Source organism: Sycon ciliatum, chromosome 3 (genome assembly GCF_964019385.1).
Source record: "Sycon ciliatum chromosome 3, ocSycCili1.1, whole genome shotgun sequence".
NCBI classification, from domain to species: domain Eukaryota; kingdom Metazoa; phylum Porifera; class Calcarea; order Leucosolenida; family Sycettidae; genus Sycon; species Sycon ciliatum.
Window position 1 is genome coordinate 27,376,080 of NC_088645.1, and position 21,186 is coordinate 27,397,265.

Sequence of the window (21,186 nt, forward strand, 5' to 3'; positions counted from 1 at the left end):
CTCTGTAGCCAGGCTGAATTATGCACGTTGAAGTCCCCTGCAATTATAACATTGCTGCCAAGACGGCGGACATCATCCAAAGTGTTGTCTAGGTAGTCCATCAGGCTGGTGTCTGTCTCTGCACAAGAGCCAGGCCGGTAGAGCGCACCCAGAACAGTCTTTGTTCCGGAGTGCATTGCCAGGGAAATCCATAAGAGCTCGTGATCACGGCAATCTATATCGTCGTGGTGGGTAATGGATAGTTCACTCCTAGCCCACACTGCCACACCGCCACCATGGGCATCTCGATCCTTCCTTATTGGGGGTGAGTATCCTGGGATGGTCAACTCATGGGAGGAATTATCTGAGCAGAGCTTCGTTTCTGTTACTATTGCCACGTCTACATTATACTGCAGGATTGCATGCTGCAGGGCACCTATCTTGTTGCTCAGGCTGAATGCATTAGTCACTAGCAGTCGCAGAGGTCTGGAATCCATCATTGGGCATGAGAGGACTGGGCATCCTGCTGGGGTGGCTGCGCATCATGCTGGTCATGTTGTGGCGCAGATCCGTTTGATCTCTTCAGGTCTCCAGCCTCTGGTGGGGAGAGGTGGGAGTTTCTCCCTTTTTGGCCACTGTGTAGTGGAGTGGAGATGAAGTCTGCCGGTGGTGGTGGCGGCGGTGGTGGTGGCGGCGGGGAGGAGGAGGACGTTGAACCCGGCTGCTGTTGTTGCTGTTTAGTCAGAACACTGGCAGAGGTGCTGTTTCTGCTGCTGTGGCTGCGACTGCTGGTGCTGCCCTCAGAGCTGGTTTCTAAGAACCTCCATGGCCTGCAGTATACGGGCCTTGGCCAGAAGTTGGGCGCTGTCACTGTGGAGAGTGAAGTGGCATCGATGGTCACTCTTGCGGAAGCACGCCCACTTCATTTCTATTTCACGCACACAAATCACACCACATACTCCGGCATGCACTGGCTGTTGGTAACCACCCAGGAGAATGTCGCTGGTCTTATGTGCAAGGCACAAACTTACGTACTAACACACAATTTTGGTATGGCCTTCCCTGCATCGACTATTCGCCACGAGCAAACAGAGAGACATGGTGAATAAAGTAGCATTCCTTTTCTGAAATTTCTCGCTCAGAAAGTGTGTTTTGTTGGGAGGGTGTATATTTAATGCCGTTTCGACAGTCAGGTATGGTTTAAGCACCAGTTCTCTGCTTTTGTTTTGTATACAGTATCTTTCATTTCCTTCCCCAGTGATTATATAGCTGCACATGAAGTTGTGAGTTTAGGCTTAACTTCACCTTTCAGCCCTAGTTCTCTGCCTTGTGTGTATAATGCAGGGAGTCGTTGTAGTTTACGACTCCCTGGTATAATATAAATTTCATTTCCTTTCCCAGTGGTTATATAGATGCACATGAAGTATTGTTTCCCAGTAGAGTGTACCTAGTCCCAGTGTTAGTGATGTATTGAGCTAGTATTGTGACACTGTACTGTTGTGTATGCTCATGCAGGTCAAGTTGTCAATATGAATGCTGCTGGTACAGGACAATCAACAACAGCATTCACAGTGACATTTGGTGATGGACAACCTACAGCTGATGTTACCCATTACTTACCCACGTGTATTGTGACCAGTGGATCAGGATCATTCATTCGACTAGAGAAGACTGATGGTAGTCTAGTGTGGGCTGAGACAGGTGCCTTCTCAGGAGTTACTGTTGTAACGGTGAACACAACAGTACATCCTATACTGGACACATCATTCACTGGACTGTACCATTGTAGAACAGTGGATTACAACTCAACAGAAACATATCAACTCAACATTGTAGGTAAGTACAAACCGACTTCTTCATCGTGTGGACTAATGTCCAGCTTTGACTCTATACCGTACAGTATGGCTACTGATGCATGCAAGGTGAAGAGAAATAGATCAGTGGCTCACTATGAGCCACCCGAGGAAAAGAGCTTCCTTCAGGTGCATGACGTCGCGTATGACGAAAGCAATGTAACAGCCGAGTTGTGGCACTCTTGTCTTGGTTGCACTAAGGCACCAGGAGTATATTAAAAAACTTCAAGGTTCTAGCCAGAGAAGAGTAAGAGGGCATATCCCTACTCATTTTTCGATTTTTTCTGTTCACACCTCGAAAGTGCTACCACAGATCAATTGTTTCGGATGCTCTGCGCACTCGTAAGTTGCATTTTGTGAGACAAGGAAATAGTGGAACATGGAAAAATGGGTGAAATGTATGTTTCCTCTGCCGCCCCCTCTCCCACCCCTACAATTACATGACATTGTATTTCGTGGCTATAGTCCTGAGCATCCGTTAAATTACACATCTCCATGCTGAAGACAAAAAGGACTAGTTTTAGCACTGTACCATTGCAGAACAGTGAATCGCAACTCAACACAGACGTATCAACTCAACATTGTAGGTAAGGACAAACAGGGTTCCTTCTTTCTGATGAATGCAAGTTGAAGAGAAATAGAGGAGCGATTTACTACGAGGCGCCCGAGCAACACAAAGTCTCCTTCATGAGCAGGAAGTTGCATAATGACGCAAGCAATATAATTATCAGACGAGCAGCGGAACTCTTGGTTGCAATAAAACGCAAGGAATGTAGCATAAAAGCAAGCTGTACACCATTTATCCTTACAGAAGTCTAAAATGAACAATTTTAGAACTGATTTCCCTCACCTGGGATCATTGTTGCCAATTGCCATTTTCAACTAATATCGTACGTTATGCAAGGATTGCTCGAAATATCCGATTATTCTAAAAACTAGCAACAGGCGCCCAACGCAAAGTAGTTCGGCGAAGAGATCGACATTAGAAAATTTATGCTTCACGTGGTTAAATTTCGAACATGAGAAAAGAACGTGTGTTGAATCGCTTTTTTCACCGTGAGTTGGCCCTCTGTCGCGGTGAAATCTGATGTTGCAACGTGAGATGCTCCATTTTGACCTTGAGGTCTCACGTTCGAAATTGAAAAAAGTGAACCGTAAACTCGTTAAAACAATCGACGTACAATCGACGTACCCACCAAGGATGGGAGAGAAAATGTCAACCGAGCAACTAGCAACAATAATCAAAGGAAGAGAGAGCCAGATAGTCGGAAACAATGCAGATGACAGCAACTTGCAGCGGTAAGCATAGAAAGTACAATTATGTTCCAACTCGACAACATACATTCAAAACAAGCAGAACATATGCTGTAAATTCATAGAACAACAACACACCAAAGTCACAAAACTCACAAGAAATCCTCTTTTAAAGATGTTTAGGCTCGTTGAGCATTACTGTCATGATATTGCAGTGCTGTCGGAGGACACATACCATTAGCGTACTAAAACTCAGCTGATGAGGGGTTAGTTCCCCGAAACACTGCGTGTTGAGCAGGAGTGGTACTTTCGTTCAGGTTTGGTGAGTGGAAGGTTCGATAGATCTCTCTTGTACGCTGGATGTTGTCTGTCAAGTAAGGATTCAAGTTCTCATGAAAATCGTGACCTACCAATTGCTGATATAAAACCACGTGCGGATAATGTGAGCCACATACTACAAATGCCTGGCAACGTTTCCGAAAGTCCTATTCTGTTGATGTCTGTAGAGTCATTCACATGTAATAGCAATCGTGTTCCTTGTTCGAGTACATAGGCATTCCAGCGACAGACATAGTGGTGTGTCCAGATACAAACCATAGGACTAATGGTCTGAATATGTGAGCCACGGGAGATATTGTTTAATGTATATAATGCATAGTCTCAAGACGTGACTTTTTTATAGACACAAAAATGCAAAGACTGCAATTCGAAGGAACCCTCATTGCAATGACCCCTAGTGACGGCAAGGTTACTTTAGACTAGTCCCTAGACAACAACGGAGAACAGTTAGAACTATCGTCTGGTTATAGAATACAAAGTAAACGGAAGGGCACAGCTTCCTTACAAGTAAGGTGGAACATTTATGTCAACTCAGAGTTTCACAGGTCATCAGGCTACACTTATTCTGGTCTGAAACTGGAATAATGATTTTTTACAAAAATGTATATGCACAGGAAAGTAACTGAAGAATTATTCCGTGAGGAATACAGTGGGAACCACGCATCTGCACTCACACCCCCTCTCACATGCACGTACACACACACGCGCGTGCGCGTGCAATAAGCAGCAACACACAAATACATGTATATACCCACACTTTCTCCAACACCCACACCTACACAATCACGCACAAACGTACACAGTCTCACACACCCACCCCCCCCCCCCCCACACACACACACACGTAAATGTACTCGCACACTCATCCCCCCCCCCCCCCCCTCCCACACACACACGCGTGTGTATGAACAGCTTCACGTCGAACACTGGGTGACCCAGACACCATACATTCACAGTGTCACTCATCCATACATGTACATGATACCTGCTCACATTCACACTGACGAACTAGTCACTTAGCAGCGCAACTAAATGCATGCTGGCAGAGCATGTCTCTACCTTGCCATATTTGGGTGTGTACGCGTGTGCGTGTGTGTGTGTGCTTTTGGTATGCATATGCATACGTGTGTGGTCGTGGTGAAGCGTGTGCGTGGATGTGCCGGTGTGTTCGTGTGTAGGTGAGCGTTCAGTGGGTGTAGGTAAGTGTGTGGTGTGCATGAATGAGTATCCTGGGTGCAAAGGTGAGGATTCTGTGGAGGGTACAGTATGTACATGTACTAGTGTGCACGTGGGTGTATTGTGGGAATGTTCGCGTGTAGATCGTGTCTATGAGAGGGAGAGAGAGCATGAGTTCAAAGTGGATGCTAGCGTGAATATGAGCAGACGTCATGTGTTTCATATGTATGGATGAGTGTGAATGTATGGTGCTTGAGTCTCCCAGTGGGCAGTGTGAAGGTGTTCAATGCAGGTGTGAGTTTGTGCACTTGTATGTGTGTGTGCGCGCACGCGCGTGTGGGTGGGTGTGAGGCGGAGTGTTTGCGTATGTGTGAGAGCGTGGGCACATGTGTGCATGAGTGTGGGCGTGTGGTCGTGTATTGAAATGAGTGTGGATATAATTATGTTTGTTTGTTGTTGTTATGTCATGCGCGTGTGCATGTATGTATGTATGTATGACTATACAAAGCAGCACTAGTCTTTGAGTTCCCGCATCGCCCGGTGGGGGTTGCCCGACGTGGAGCGAGCCGGGGGCGCCGATTTAATGTCGGCAAGCTGCGGAGTAAGGCGGTGGCCGAGCATGATCAATCGGATTCCTGCGCATCCACGTTACAAGACGTCAACGATGTGGGACGTCGCCCCCCGCGCTGCGTGACCACCGCGGACAAGTATCGTGCCGCTTTATCTGCTGGATTGCGAGATTGCTGGAGCAGCGATGGTAGCGTTGGGGAGAAGTGGACCCATGTGCGCAATACCGTGGTTGCCACAGCCGCTGATGTATTGGGCCCGAGCGAACGCCGTCAGGCCGACTGGTATTATGACAACTCTGCAACCATACAGCCCCTTCTGCGCGCCCGCAATGAGTGTTACGCGGAGTGGCTTGCCCACGGTCAGCAGAGGGGCGACACGTATTGGGCCAGCTTCGGGGCTGCTCGATCGCAGGCGCGCGCAGCCGTTGTAAATGCCAAAGAGGCTTGGATTTTGAATAAGGCACAGGAGGCAACAGAGGCGCGCTTCAACGGGGCAGTCGTCTGGAAATGCGTTCATGCTATCCACGCTGCATGTGAGGGATTAACTCCGTGCAAGACTTCCGCCATTAAGGACGAGAATGGAATCCTGTGCCAGTCGACTGAGGATCAATGCAAGCGGTTCCAGAGGCATTTCACATCTGTCCTGAACCCAGAGAGCTCGTACAACCCCGATATCATGGCTTGCGTTGAGCAGCGACCTGTAGTGTCGAGCCTTGAGGAACCACCAACCATGCATGAGATCTCCAAGGCCATTTCTCGACTTCGCAATGGCACCGCTGCTGGTTCATCGAGGATACAGCCAGAGTTGCTAAAGTTCGGTGGCGAGGAGCTCAACAACAAGCTCATGGAGCTGTTTGGAGATGTGTGGCGAGATGGCTGCGTTCCGCGGGAGTGGGCGGATGCTACCCTCATCCCCATTCCAAAGAAGGGAGATTTGTCGCAGTGCGACAATTGGCGGGGCATTGCGTTGCTGGATGTGGTCGGCAAGGTCTTGGCGAGTGTCCTTCAGAGAAGGCTGCAGGTATTCGCAGAAGAATTTCTCCCTGAGTCCCAGTGCGGGTTCCGGCGAGGGCGTGGCTGCTCTGACATGATCTTCACCGTCCGACAGCTCATGGAAAAGTCAATCGAACATCAGGCCAAGGGATTTTTTGTGTTTATCGACCTGAAGAAGGCCTATGATTCAGTGCCCAGGGGGTGTCTGTGGCAGGTCCTCGGCCGTGCGGGAGTACCAGAAAAGCCTATCAACATCATCCGGTCGTTCCACGACCCCATGTCAGCATCGGTGCAGTTTAACAACATATTATCAAACCCGTTCAGCATTGGCAATGGTCTTCGCCAGGGGTGCTCTATGGCGCCGGTCCTTTTTAATTATCTTTATGTGGGCCGTGATGACCCAGTGGCAACACTGCGTCAGGAGAGTTGACGGGGTTGGCCTCGAGCTCCGCTCAGCATACAGCAGCGATTTATACCGTAAACCCCGCCGTGACGACCAACACCATTGCCTAACAGATTCCCAGTTTGCTGACGACTCTTGTTTATTCGCTACAACTCGGTCTGGAGCGGGGGCAGCATTGTGCTGTCTTCACGAGGTGGCGTCGGGATTCGGCTTGACCATCAGTGCAACGAAGACTCAGTTTGTAGTTGTTGGCCCCGGCATCACGCTTACTGACCGCGCTCCCCTCCAACTTGGTCAAGCGGAGGTGGAATGCGTACCGCATTTCAAATACCTCGGTTCTGTAGTGGACAGCGGTTGCCGTTCGTCCCGGGACATCGCCGCAAGGATTGCCCAAGCCTCCAGGGCCTGCGGTGCTCTTCGGAGGTCTGTATTCTCCAATCCACATCTGCTGATGCACACCAAGCGGTGCGTATTCAATGCTTGCGTTCTGTCCCTGCTGTTGTATGGCTCTGAGTGCTGGACGCCCCTTCAGCATGACCTGCAGAAGCTCTCAACCTTCAGCATGAGGTGCATCCGATCCATCCTCGGGGTCTCTCGAAGCCGGATGTGGGACGAACACATCACCAACGAAGAGCTGCTGGTGCGCTGGGGAGACTCCGAGACGATTAAAGACAAAATTGCACATCGGCGGTTAGAGTGGTTGCGGCATGTGGCGCGGATGCCGGACAACCGCATCCCAAAACAGGTACTGTTTGGCTCCTTCTTGCAGCGTCGCCCAGCACATGGCCCACGCCGCAGATGGAAGGACTGTGCTGTCCGAGATCTACGTGCCCGTGGCGTGGAGGCATCATGGTATGATGTTGCATGTGAGTCTCGTGCGGAGTGGCGCAGCACCTACCAAGAGCCTGACAATGTGCCTGAGCCTCCGCCCCGAGTGGTATGTACGGTATGCGGACGGGATTTTGCACGGAAAGGAGACATGGCTCGGCATAAGTGTCTGGAGGAGCGTGCGCGGCCTGTGTCTGAGCAGCGGGGCGCCAGTCAGTGCGGGCGGTGTGGGCGGTGGCTGAGAAGCCGCGGTGGCTTGGTCCGGCATGTGTGTGCCTCAACGGTGGATGCCGCAGTGCCACCTGGAACTACCGGAGCGTCGGCACCGGCGGAGGGATGTTGTGCCGCGCATTGTGACAGGTGTGGTCGCTGCTTTCGCGGTGTCCGGGGACGGGGAAGGCATCGCTGTTCAAGGGTGGCGCATAGACCAACAGCAGAGGAGCGCTCAGCCTTCCAGCACGTGTGCATATGCGGCAAGCGGATGCGACTACCCGTGCACCTGGAGCGTCATCGAGCGTCGTGTCCTCTCTCTCTCTCTCTCTTCTCAAGTTTCCCAGTGATGGGATCACGTGACCCTTTTGCGGCAGTGACTCTACAGGACAGGACAGGATGTATGTATGTGTATGTGCGTGTGTGTCACACACTGTGGGAGAGTGGTAGTGGGTGGGAGAGGATGTATACGCGTGATTCCCACTGTTTTCCTCGCGCAAAGATTCGCCAGTTACTTTCCTGTGCATTATTGATAGCAGAATTCTTCCCGATGATCACGTAAGCGAGAAACTCTGAGTTCGAAAAGAAAATCTGTTCGAATTTACTGGTAATAACCTCGTAGACTTTTCACTGATCCAGGTGTCTGCCTTCAAAAGAACTTTGTCTCAGAGGGTCATTTTCTAGTCGCCATGGGATTGGTCTCGCCCTCGCACCACCATTTGTACACGCCATTGTCTGTAACTATTTCTGCAAACATTCATTCATGCTACAAGAATGGTTTTACCGTCAATGCACGCCCAGTTCTGCATTGGTATTCTAAGAGAGCATGTATGAGAAAACCCGAACATATGTGCAAGTCGATCTCTCAGATTTCGCTAACATTTTGCAGGTAGGTTTGCTTTGGGATGTAGATTGACACACCAAACCCCGCGCAAAATCTTTTGAAGGGAACCATGAAATTGGCATACCCCTCAACATTGGCCCAATATTGGCACGATTTATGGGTCTACAAACGAGACACGGCACAGCGTACAAGAACAAGAACAAGCTACTAACAAAACGCTATCAAGCCAGCATTACCTCACCTTAGAAGAGTTCTTGGGGCAGCAGCATTTAGCCACGCCAGCATCCCAGAAGACGAGGGCAATCATCTCTTGACGCCAGAAATGATCGTCTTGAGAATAGCCAAATTACAAGCGCTGATAAAACAGCGAGCTACGTCCTCAATTAGCAAACACTATACACCGGCAGATAGTAGAACACCTCTTCTAGCACTGAGGACATGTCCCCCATCATCCTTTTTGGGTTTGCTTGAAGTAAACAATTTTGAATAGTGTATAGTGTTTGAGGTGATTGCCCTCGTCTTCTGGGATGCTGGCGTGGCTAAGTGCTGCTGCCACAAGAACTCTTCTAAGGTGAGGTAATGTTGGCTTAATGAAGTTTTGTTCGTAGCTTGTTCTTGTACGTTGTGCCGTGGCTCGTTTGTAGCCCCATAAATCGTGCCAATATTTGGCCAATATTGAGGGGTATACCAATTTCATAGTTCACTACAAAAGATTTTGCGCGGGCTTTGGAATGTCGATCTACACCCCAAAGCAAACCTACCTGCAAAATTTGGGAGAAATCTTAGAGATCGACTTGCACATATTTTCTGGTTTTCTCAGGCATGCTCTTTTAAGGTGCTGTGAAGACTGTTTTCGCCTGGTCAGTTGTATCATGTATTTCAGTGCTGTACCCGTGTGTCTTTCTCGTACAGCTGAACAAGTTCAGTCTGGACTATCACCTACATCACTGACATTGCCCTACTCTGGTGTTTCGTACACCATACCATGCATGTCAAGTGGAAACTTTCCTCTCAACGTATCTTGGAGCTTAACATTATCTCTGGACTCACAGAAGATACAGACGCTGACATATACGAATATGGTGGATTCTATGTTCAGCTTCCGAAGGAATGATTCCCAGATTATGTTTACAGAAAGTGATACATCAGGTGCTACCTTTAATGTAATCTGTACGACATCGTATACTACAAACTTTGATTGTATTGGAATGGGATCAAGTCCTCCACGGCCACAAAGTGCGATTGACAGATGTGTGAATTCCGCCCAGGCACTATCTACCACTGTCTCTGTCACTATTCAAGGTTGGTAACGATATTTGCTCAGAATTACTTGTTTTTAGCCACTAACTGGTGCGATGAGGGCGATGACAACTAAACAATCAGTCATGTTAAACCTTTCACCGCCACCGTTGGCTGCAGTAGAAAGCCCAATCATGCACTCCAAGACGTTCCGGAATTAGAGCGAACGTTTACTAAATATTGTAGTATCCCTGCCCGACCAATACGGAAGCAGTACGGAACTAATACGGAGCTTCGCCTGATGTATATTTAGTGTATCTCCGTATGTAAGCGTACGGCAGCTGCTGCATAAAAGCGGCTGCGCATTTCTGTTTTGATGAAAAAGATTAGGTTAGATAGCAACGAAAGCTAACTCGAAGATGAGATTTTGATAATAACGAGCTATTCAACCTCCAGGTGTGCACCGGAGAGAAAGTCAGTTATTTTCTTCTTTCACTAACAATTATATCTCAGGTGTGTACGTGAAAGTAGAATAAAAGTAATTCTTGTTGATTTCACCGCGCCTACCACTCGGCTACCCATTACATTGGTGGCAGCGGTGTAGTTTTAAATAAAACAACGTGATTCGACCCCAGACTCCGATGCCTCAACCCGCTACAGCTCCGTGCGACGAATCAAGATGAGAATCATGTTTCTTGCCTTCCTGGGCTTGGCCCTGATTGTTAATATTACTATTAGCCTGCAGCACAGTCAGGGTGCTAGCGTAGATCACCCTTCTCTCCGCACGGCACTCACTGGAGACTCCGATGGCGATTCCAAGCGACCCGCTACGTACATGTATACTACCGGTGGTGATGGCGAAGCTGATGAGGGCGACAACAGGCAGGCTGCTGCCCAAGACAAGGAGGGGATTCCCCAAGACCAGCAGCGTTTGATTTTCGCCGGCACGCAGTCGGAAGCAGGAGCCCACTCTTCACTTGGTACTTCGCCTCCGTGGTGGGATGCAGATTTTCGTCAACACTCTTCCTGGCTAGACAATCACTCTTTACGTCGCGCAAAGGGATGCAATCGACAACGTGAAGACCACGATTCAAGACGAGGAGGGAGGTTATTTGTCTGACGCCGAGCTAGCCGCTCTGAGTAACCGGCTCAACCAAGATGAAGATAAAACCTGGCTCGCCCTCCGCCATAGCTCCAGCCGCCGCCGTGGTTACTAACGCTGATTCCAGGTATGGCATTTTCTTTCCTGTCTTCCTTCAGTCTCCCTTTTCTCTTCAGTATTCCTTTATGCGAGTGTGTGAATCCAGTTTAGTTTGGTAGGCGTCTGATCATGGTGAGCCACGGTTTACCCAGCTAACGTGGGACAATGTGTGTGACAACGCCCCTTATAGTTATAGTGTATTCAGTTCGGTTTTTGAACTGCGATGTTCCTGGCGGGTTGTGCCAGCGTGCAGCAAGAGTGCTGTGGTTTCAGGTCCTATTTGGAGGACATTTCTTTCCCTTTTGACCCCGTGAGATCGTGTGAACCTGGTGTGCTTTTACTTCTATTTTATGATTTGTTATCAGTTCATTTCTTCTGTCTACTCTAAACGTTATCATTTCCGATATAATTTGCCATCTTCCGGTTGACGCTGTTGTTCGTAACTCCTCACTAATTTTTTGAAAATCACGAGGGCGTGATTATCTGTAGGAAGGGAGGGTGTAGTATCCCTGCCCGACTAATACGGAAGCAGTACGGAACTAATACGGAGCTTTGCCTGATGTATATTTAGTGTATCTCCGTATGTAAGCGTACGGCGTCTGCTGCATATAAGCGGCTGCGCATTTCTGTTTTGATGAAGAGAAGATTAGATTAGATTGGATAGCAATGAAAGCTAACTCGAAGAATAAGGATTCAGCCTCTAGGTGAGCACCGGAGAGAAAGTTATTTATTTTGCCGCTTCTTCTTTCACGAACGATTATATCTCAGGTGTGTACCTGAAAGTAGAATAAAAGTAATTCGTGTTGATTTCACCGCGCCTACCAATCGGCTACCTATTACATTGCGAAGCTGATGAGGACGACGACATGCAGGCTGCTGACCAAGACAAGGAGGGTATTCCCCAAGACCAGCAGCGTTTGATTTTTGCCGGCGCGTAGGTGGCAGACGGCCGAACCCTGAGTGACTACAACGTTCAGCAGGAGTCCACTATTCACTTGGTACTTCGCCTCCGTGGTGGGATGCAGATTTTCGTCAACACTCTTCCTGGCTAGACCATCACTCTTTACGTCGCGCAAAGCGATGCTATCGACAATGTGAAGACCACGATTCAAGACGAGGAGGGAGGTCATTTGTCTGACGCCGAGCTAGCCACTCTGAGTGACCGGCTCAACCAAGATGAAGATAAAACCTGGCTTGCTCTCCGCCGTAGCTCCAGCCGCCGCCGTGGTTACTAACGCTGATTCCAGGTATGGCATTTTCTTTCCTGTCTTCCTTCAGTCTCCCTGTTCTCTTCAGTCTTCCTTTATGCGAGTGTGTGAATCCAGTTTAGTTTGGTAGGCGTCTGATCATGGTGAGCCACGGCTTACCCAGCTAACGTGGGACAATGTGTGTGACAACGCCCCTTATAGTTATAGTGTATTCAGTTCCGTTTTTGAACTGCGATGTTCCTGGCGGGTTGTGCCAGCGTTGTGCAGCAAGAGTGCTGTGGCTTCAGGTCCTATTTGGAGGACCGTTCTTTCCCCTTTTGACCCCGTGAGACCGTGTGAACCTGGTGTGCTTCTACTTTATGATTTGTTATTAGTTCATTTCTTCTGTCTACTCTAAACGTTATCATTTCCGATATAATTTGCCATCTTCCGGTTGACGCTGTGTTCGTAACTCCTCACTAATTTTTTGAAAATCACGAGGGCGTGATTATCTGTAGGAAGGGAGGGTGTGGAATCCCTGCCCGACCAATACGGAAGCAGTACGGAACTAATACGGAGCTTTGCCTGATGTATATTTAGTGTATCTCCGTATGTAAGCGTACGGCAGCTGCTGCATAAAAGCGGCTGCGCATTTCTGTTTTGATGAAAAAGATTAGATTAGATAGCAACGAAAGCTAACTCGAAGATGAGGTTTTGATAATAACGAACTATTCAACCTCCAGGTGTGCACCGGAGAGAAAGTCAGTTATTTTCTTCTTTCACTAACAATTATATCTCAGGTGTGTACGTGAAAGTAGAATAAAAGTAATTCTTGTTGATTTCACCGCGCCTACCACTCAGCTACCCATTACAATATTAATGCGATTAATAGTAAAAGTGAAGCGGACATTCCGAAATGATGAATGAAAATACATGTATTAAAATTGATGTTCCTAATCGATTTTCTTGAGACTATAACATTCACCTGCTTCCACGCCTTCATTTCACCCTACTTTTGTAGTAGCTCACACCGTCGGAACACTCTCACATCTTTTCTTCAAATTTCTTCCGTCTTCTCTCCCAATTTAGTGTTTTTTTCACACCTCACCTAGTATACTTCCCGCTATCCTATAGACCTATAAGTAGTTTGTTTCTCCGTATAGCCTCCATTGTGAGACGATTTTTCCCTGAAGATAGTCTCAAGAAAATCGATTAGGTACATCAATTTTAATACATGTATTCTCATTCATCATTTCGTAATGTCCGCTTCACTTTTACTCTTAATCGCAATAATAAAGTTATTGTCTCCTCGCCGCCTTTTCGGTAACTAAGTAATGAGCCAAAGCAAAAGCAGAGTAATGTCACAATTGTTAAAGTGGAATCACTGCTGCCATGAAAAATGAACAACGCACACACAACATGCAGGAAATTTCGGCTTGCGGTCACTTCAGGGTAGGCCCAAAGCGTTAAGGTTATATTTCTTTAACAATGAGGATATATTGGCACACGAAGAGACGAAGCCAGTTGCCTCTGATTAGGCCTTTCGTACCATTACTCAAGTAAACGAATTCTAATAAAAGAAAGAAAGAATCAAACTTTATTTCTCAAATCTGTACATGGTGATAATGTGACGAAGCACAACGATGTCCATGCACTTATAGTTTAAACAACATATCAACAATCTCTCCTCCCCTTATAATCCTCCGAGCGCACTTAGCCGACTATCATTAGTAGCCAATGCACACACACACACACACCCACACACACACGCACCTGTCCCGTCCAGTAGAGCTACTACCACTAGGGTCACGTGGGCCCCAGAGGGGCAGCAGAGAGAGAGAAAGATTACGCTACCCGATCACGCTCCAGATGCGAGACTAATCGCAAACGGCGAGAGCAGATACAAATATGCGGGAACTTGTCCCGCTATCTAGCCGTTGGACGGTGGCAGTGCGTTGAACAGCGATGGCGATTGCGTACACACACGCACACACACACACACACGCGCGCACACAGATATCCACAGATACCCACACAGACACACACGTACACACACATACACACCATCAATTCAAGGAAGAATTATGGGTTAGTAATATTCTACCCCTGTATATGTATATCTGTTGCCAGGGCATGTCGTAAATGTGGGTAGACAATTTATCCCTCTGTATTTGCATCTGTCCAATGAGATTAATTGAAGCTCCCCCCCAATACAAACACACGTTACTGCTGAGACATACATCACCTACAATTATTTCCTTCATAATCGTCACCAAGCATATTCACACCAACAAGTTAACGTTCTCAGATTCTCAGTGTCATTAGTTGTTGTCTTCATACATATAGTTCAATAAGTACCTATGCAATTGACATTTTGTCATTCATTACCCTGAGGATTGGCCAGGCCCGAAAATTTGGTGCAATGTAAATTGCAATTTGAATCGGAGTTTTTGGAGTTTGGAGTTGAAAAGTGAATTTTCCTAAATACAGCATATCGGTGGAGAAATTATGCTTGATTGTGTGAGTTGCACGAAAAAGTACAAAAATTATTACAGAGAGGCGGGAGGTCAAATTAGCACTCGTTTCGTTACAAATTCCTGCTGTCTACAAAGTTTAGGCTGTGGTTTTGGCAATGTAAACAGCCTTTAGCTCATCTACGTGGCATTTGCTGCGCGTCCGCGCGTGAATCTTGAAGTGCTCTGCAATATTGTGAAATACTGAATTCAGGCACGCATGGTATATTTACAATGTGTTGTTATTGGTCTAGCACATAAGCCAACAAGGCCAGTTGAGGCAGCTCGAGGCAGAGCAGCATACAACGGAGGCGAAATGATGTCACACAGTGTGTAGGTGTAACTTCAAGTTGCACGCAATTCAGCGATTATCAAATAGTAGCATATGGCATTCAGGGTGAATGCCAAATACTGCAGTCTGGTGATCGATGAAATCCGTGAAACTTGCTGTAAGGGCTACACAGCCGTTCGCCTCCGTTGTATGTTGTATGTGAGGAGTCTGAGGACATGCATGTATACGTCATGACCCACGCATCTGATTCACTGATGCCGTCGTGTTTTGGGTTTGTACAAACAAGAGACATCTATCATAAACTATATTATACCGCTTGCTGAAGTTCCTCAAGTAGACTGTTATCAAACTTCAAGGGTAAATTTGGAAAATATTAAGTTGACTATGAAGCCAAATGTACATGTCATATATGCATGCAGATCACAATGCACAGTTCTGATGTGCACACGTATTGTATGTTGAGTATAGAGCTAGTAATTGACATGGTTGAGAGTGCTAAGGGAAATGCACAACATCTGGCCACTTTCCAGGCATACCGAGATATTTTTTATCACCTGTGCCACGTACGAGCGTGGCCAAGGGGGATTCATCAAGGGACGAACTGAACAAAGTGAGGCAACATCTGGCACTGCACTAGCTGCTAATTGTTGCTGCTGTTCGGTTGCTGGCATTGCACTTGAAGCTATTCAGAATCCTTACCTTCCATCACCTTCTCCTTCTTCAACATGTCGGATAACTGAACTAGCCACAATTTCTTCCCAGCCATGCAATAACCGTTAGGGTGAATGTACTGATGGTAATCTCTCCATGAAAATTAGCCACGCACACCGAGCACACTTCTTACAAAACCGTGCGTGCTCTCCAATTCCAAAGTTGTTGTTTTCCTGTCATGTTAACACGGGTTGTTATTCGCTTTCCAGGTTTCATCAAATTGTCACCTATACTTGTCCTATTGAAATCTGTGAATAATTAGTTTTCAACAGTTTTCAACAGAACATGGACAAGTGCAGCAGGTCTGGGTACACCCATGTTCCGTGTAATTACCAAAATATTGTCTGCTTCTCTCTCTATGGACCATCATAGTAATGGTTTTAGTTGTGGGCTGTTCACTTATTGTGAGTAACTGCATTGAATCTTGCCTCTTTCTTCCCAGTGCAATGTCCTACTCTCACTAACAGCAAGTTCAATTACAAACCTTTTGCCAGTTTCAACACACTACCAGGTACCACAGTATCCATCGAATGCATAACAGGGTTTTTGTCTAACAATAGTATGGAAATAACCCAGTCTACATGCCAGGGCAATGGAAGGTGGCAACCAAGGCAACCTTTATGTGAAAGTAAGTCTTTACCTCGAAGTACACCAGTTATGCAATTACAAACAAAATATTTAAGGAATATCAAGTGCTTAAAATATCTCTTCCAAGCAAACAAACATTCACATTTGGCCTTTGGGGTGAAATCCTGTCTGTGCCTTCTAAGTTCGGCCTTGTCCCATGGATTACACTGTTAGAGTATTGCTCGGGACAAACAAGGTCTCGGGTTCAAGTCTTGGCGGAGCTGGAAAATTCCATGGAGGATGATACCTGAAGCCGACGCCCATCTTCACCTAGTCGAAGGTAATATTATAATAAGGCGACGTGGATACAATAATCTTAATAATGCAATGAATATAACTAAATGCGCACTCATATCACAACCATTGGGACGAAATTGTGACAAGAAAACGTTCTGGAATACATGATTCGTCCCCATGGTTGTGATATGAGTGCGCATTTAGTTATATTCATTGCATTATTAATATTATAATATATATCATTTCTCCCCTCCAGGGTGCATTTTGGAATGCAATGACACTAACGTGGTGGAATGTAATCATGTTGTGGGAATGGCAGCTGTCAACTGTATTTGTGGACAAAACCTCCAGTGGACCATGGGCAAATGTCAACGTAAGGTCCTTCATTTAAAATTGCTCAAGTAGTATAACGTGGTTTGTTTGGCCAGCCCTAGGCAGATATTTTCTCACTTATCCATGTTGTTGATGTTTTAGATTTATCCTGTGACAGTTAGCGCTAATTTGGTTTCGAGCGCAGTGTAATGGTGGAGGTGATATCAACATTTTATTCATGGGTCGAGAGCGAGAGCTCTGTCGCACCCTGTAATATTAAACAGAAAGACGTAGTAATCTTATGTATTTCTGTCTATAACGCATGTCCTTTGGGTGCTGGTATATGTGTGCTGGTATATGTGCGTGTGTGCATTTTCCATTTTATTTTGCAGTTATTCCTACGGATCCGGCTACTACTACGGGTGCGTTCTATTCTGTTTTTTTTGTGTCTTACCCTGCACCTGCACTGAATGCACTGAATGCACCAAATCATTAATTTTTTTAAACACACTATGCACTCAGATGGAGAGCCAAGGATAAAGTTATAGAAAGAAAAAGGACAAAGGAAAACCGAGCGCCTCAATACAACAGCGCTGTACGTCGACCATGACAATTTAGAAGGACAATAAGCAGGAACAACATGCAGCAGTTTCACACGATGATTGTTTCGCCGTATGGATAAGGACTTCTCATCAGGCGTGCAAGACTTCACTCGGATGGAGAGCCAAGGATACATTTATAGAAAAGAAGAAGGACCAAGGAACCAAAGATCAATGTTTCATTAAGGCGTTTGGTTTTGCATGATCCCTGTTCGCATAGCTTCCCCTTTAATTGATCTTCGCATCTTTGCGCCATACAAGTTGTGTGGAAAGTTGCTTTCCGTCCTTGAATCCTGGTTTGACAGTATTGTCCAAGGTCTTGCCACTATTGTAGTCGACGTACATGTACATCCGCCAACGTCCTTCACAGCTGAGACTTTTAGGTCGTGCTTATCTTGGTTGGGCTCAACTTCCTCTCCTTATTTTATTTCAGTAGCTTAAAACCTTCCAAGTTGGAAGGCTGTTGGGCTGCGCTCCAGAGATGGGTTAGAGCTTATTGCCAGTTAGGTCTAGAACGTCAGTACCATTGGTCAATGTCGTGCAAAAACAGAAAATAACAAAAATAATTAGACAAGAGCGATAGCGCTATTTATGTTAGAAGTACCGGCACTCAATCTCCGAACAGCACTGTCTCATCATTTCTGGACTCGTCAACCCAACACAGAGAAACTTATGCCAAACCTGATAGAGGTTGAGAACTTATAGATATCGGAATAAACTCATTCTGCGGATAGAACTGTTTCGTGCTTGAGGACTCATCAGCGCAGTACAGAGAACACGAGGCCGAACCTGGTAGCAACTAAAGTGATGAAGCGAAAAAAAACTAAGGCTTAAAATCCAAGTAAGCCTGACAAGAAAAGGCGTAAGTAATATCAAAGTGAGGTCTTAACTACAGTTAGAACGTAAGTGTGACAAATGGGCATGAAATGTGCAGAAATAAAGTCATGAACAAGCCGTGTAGACTCACGAAAATAACGAAAGTGCTACAACATGTTCTTTTTGATTACAATAATCAGGCTTATGCTTACGAATACGAACAGCTTCAAGTACCTCCAACTGCTGTACATGATGAGCACGACATAGTACAGAGAACTGGGTATTGTCATACACAGCCTTACAATCCAGACGTGCTAACAACCCTCATAAGATTCGTCACCTTACCTTCCACCTGACTCCTTATAACGTCTGTCTCTTCGCAATCACCACCAACCGTCTCATCGTCATCCGCCGCCTCGTCATCCGCCGCCTTGTCATCATCCACCTTGTCCTCATCTGCCGTATCATCATCCAACTCATCTGCACCGCCAGTCAGTCTCATACCATCTGTGTTCTCCCTGCTACGCCTTCCCCATGTCTCAGTCCGTAGCTCATCAGCGTTTCCGTGTTTCGTTTTGCTTCTGGTAAATGTTTTTCTTCGATGCTGTGTGTCGGCTTTTGACCATTACTTGAATATATCTCTATTGAGTTGTTCGCAGTGGACCTCCCCTGTCTCTGTTCCAACAGCTCAAGCGCTGCGGTGAGCTGCTGCGCCCGCACAACCCTGTTTCAAAGAAGTGGGTTCAGTTTATGTGATTGGCAGCACTGTCGTTGTTGCCGACTCCAAACCAATCCCAGGTCAGCTGTACTGGTGGTGGTCCCGGTGAGGAACGCACACTCGGTTGGCTTAGTGATCCATCCCTCTTCCTGTCAACACTCAACTAACTCACATAATGTGGCAAATCAACACAAATCGAGAAGCGGGAAACAGCTCCGCAGTCAGAAAGTCATTGTCGTCTTGCGTTGCCTTCACTATATTGGTAAAATACTGGCGCAAGGTGTGAACACTCAACTAACTCACATTATGTGATAAATCAAAACAAAGGGCATAGTGTAGAATGGAGGTGCAGAATGAACCCTACCTGACACAACTATCGCAAGTCGATCACAATGAGCAGGTGAGTTACACAGGGGTAGGTTGCGTAAGTTAGCACGTCAAAAAGAGTACTGGGTGGTGACAAATATGGTGAAAAGTAGTCGTCAAGCGAAAGCCGACAAATCATCACGGACGTCCAACGTCATATCTGAAAACTGCTAAGTAAACAAGACAAATACTTCACGACCCTCGAAAATTGAATATTCAGCCAGCGGTAGGTGAAAGGAAGGCGGCTAGGGTGTGGCATAGTCGACAACAGTGGGATTCTGAGGCAACGTATTCAGAGTGTCTAACGCTATATTCGCATCCCGATTCACACAGTAGTAAGGTTCATAGTGTTCACATTGGATGCCGTCAGATCGTCCTGTTGCTTCCCGTCGATCCTTGCATCGCGCCAAAAGCTACAAGTACATATTTTTCTGAATGGACTGTAGGCTTAACAGGCGGGACACGATCGTTAGGAGAGTTCTCGGACTATAAGTACTGGCGACGGTCGATGTCCCCACTTTGAAAAGGGTGCTTGATTTTAGCTGGCACTTTCACCGATCGCAAGGACTCGTCAAATAAGTCAATCAAGGAAGGGGCAAGTGTGGAGGAGGGCATTATAAGGACCAATTATGGTTCCAAACGTCAGTCCCCGTAGCTTTGTTTGCGTCAACCTGGAGAGCCGCTTCCTCACGTCGGCTGGGGTAAATAGTTGGAAGCCGAGAAGACCTGACTCGGCGTTTAGCCCGTGAGGAGGTAAGCGGTCATGTGGACGCCGAACGTCTGGCACGACTTAGCCTCACGTGTTACTGAGGTGGTGAAGCAATGCCTGAGGTTCTTGTTGCGACTTTGACCGGCCACTAACTTTGTCGATGGTTCGGAGGGTAAATTCATGGACATGCGTACTGAAGGACTTAGGAACAGCTTTAAAACCAATGGTGGACCTGTTAGTCTCTCTGGCTGTGTTGTGGACGGTGATTATTTCTCTGAAGATCTAATTGTTATGCCATTGTCGTGTGCTACTGTACATGGTCGTTTTTGATTTTTCAGTCAGTTCAGCAACTGATTCAACAACAGGATCAACACCTGATTCAACAACAGGATCAACACCTGGATCAACACCTGGATCAACACCTGGATTAACACCTGGATCAACACCTGGATCAACACGTGAATCCTGCACCACAACTAACGTACAATCTCAAATGAATTGAGGATAGAAAGTTGTATAAAGCAGTACTCAAATATTTTAAAATATCGTGGAGGAGACAAAAAACCGTAGTATTGAAATGAAAAGTATTAAATCAGCTATTCAATGCTTTGAGGGAAAGACACAAACGGGAAAAGTCTGAAGAAAACATTGACTGTAACCAGACTCACCACCAGGACTCGAACCAGGGATGTTCGCTTGAGGCCAACTATGCTCTAACCACTGAGCTAAGGTGTAGCAGTCATCTCACTTCCTGTTTATCCATACATGCCGGTGAAATGTAGCCTTCCCTTTAACTTGGGGCTCCTAGTACGGGGGCCAGGTGCCCAAAATGTTTACTTTCGTTGCAGTTGAGAGCGCACAACTTTTTGAGATTTTCAACGTGTAGAGAGGACCACAAGGAGCTCAACGATATATTTTTTGGCCCTCGAAACGTGATGGAAGGTGCTGAAATTAGCCGTTGAAGGTTAGTGCATGGTAACCATGGCAACTATCCCCTGTCTTTCTTTGTACGTGAAGTGTGTGGACGTGTCTCCGCAACGACTACCGCAACTGGATCTCGCTGGAGGTGGCGGAACATGTAAGTGGGTCGAAGCACCTTGATAGCAAGTACACATTATGCGCCATGCGCCAGAGTCCAAACTAGGGGGCCAGCGGATCCGTGGCCCGCCAGGGCTGTTTACTGTATCAAGTCCTGACAAGCAACGCATCTG

The 21,186-nt window shown here is 46.7% G+C and overlaps 1 protein-coding gene across 1 annotated transcript; it reads left to right on the forward strand.

Annotated features, from left to right (window-relative positions):
• Positions 1–234: 234 nt before the first annotated feature.
• On the forward strand, positions 235–20,477 carry LOC135812960 (mucin-5AC-like). The gene is made up of 7 exons (XM_065326179.1): positions 235–304; positions 1,495–1,815; positions 9,361–9,750; positions 16,034–16,219; positions 16,712–16,828; positions 17,160–17,189; positions 20,314–20,477. The coding sequence occupies exons 1-7, from the start codon at positions 235–237 to the stop codon at positions 20,475–20,477; spliced, it is 1,278 nt and encodes a 425-aa protein (XP_065182251.1).
• The last annotated feature ends 709 nt before the right edge of the window (positions 20,478–21,186 follow it).

Bases quoted from the DNA above. Each gene is read 5' to 3' on its own strand.
- LOC135812960 (XM_065326179.1), top strand. From the start codon at position 235: ATGGATAGTTCACTCCTAGCCCACACTGCCACACCGCCACCATGGGCA. The intron at 305-1,494 runs GTGAGTATCCTG...ATGCTCATGCAG, and splicing joins TCGATCCTTCCTTATTGGGG to GTCAAGTTGTCAATATGAAT. The intron at 16,220-16,711 runs GTAAGTCTTTAC...TCTCCCCTCCAG, and splicing joins AAGGCAACCTTTATGTGAAA to GGTGCATTTTGGAATGCAAT.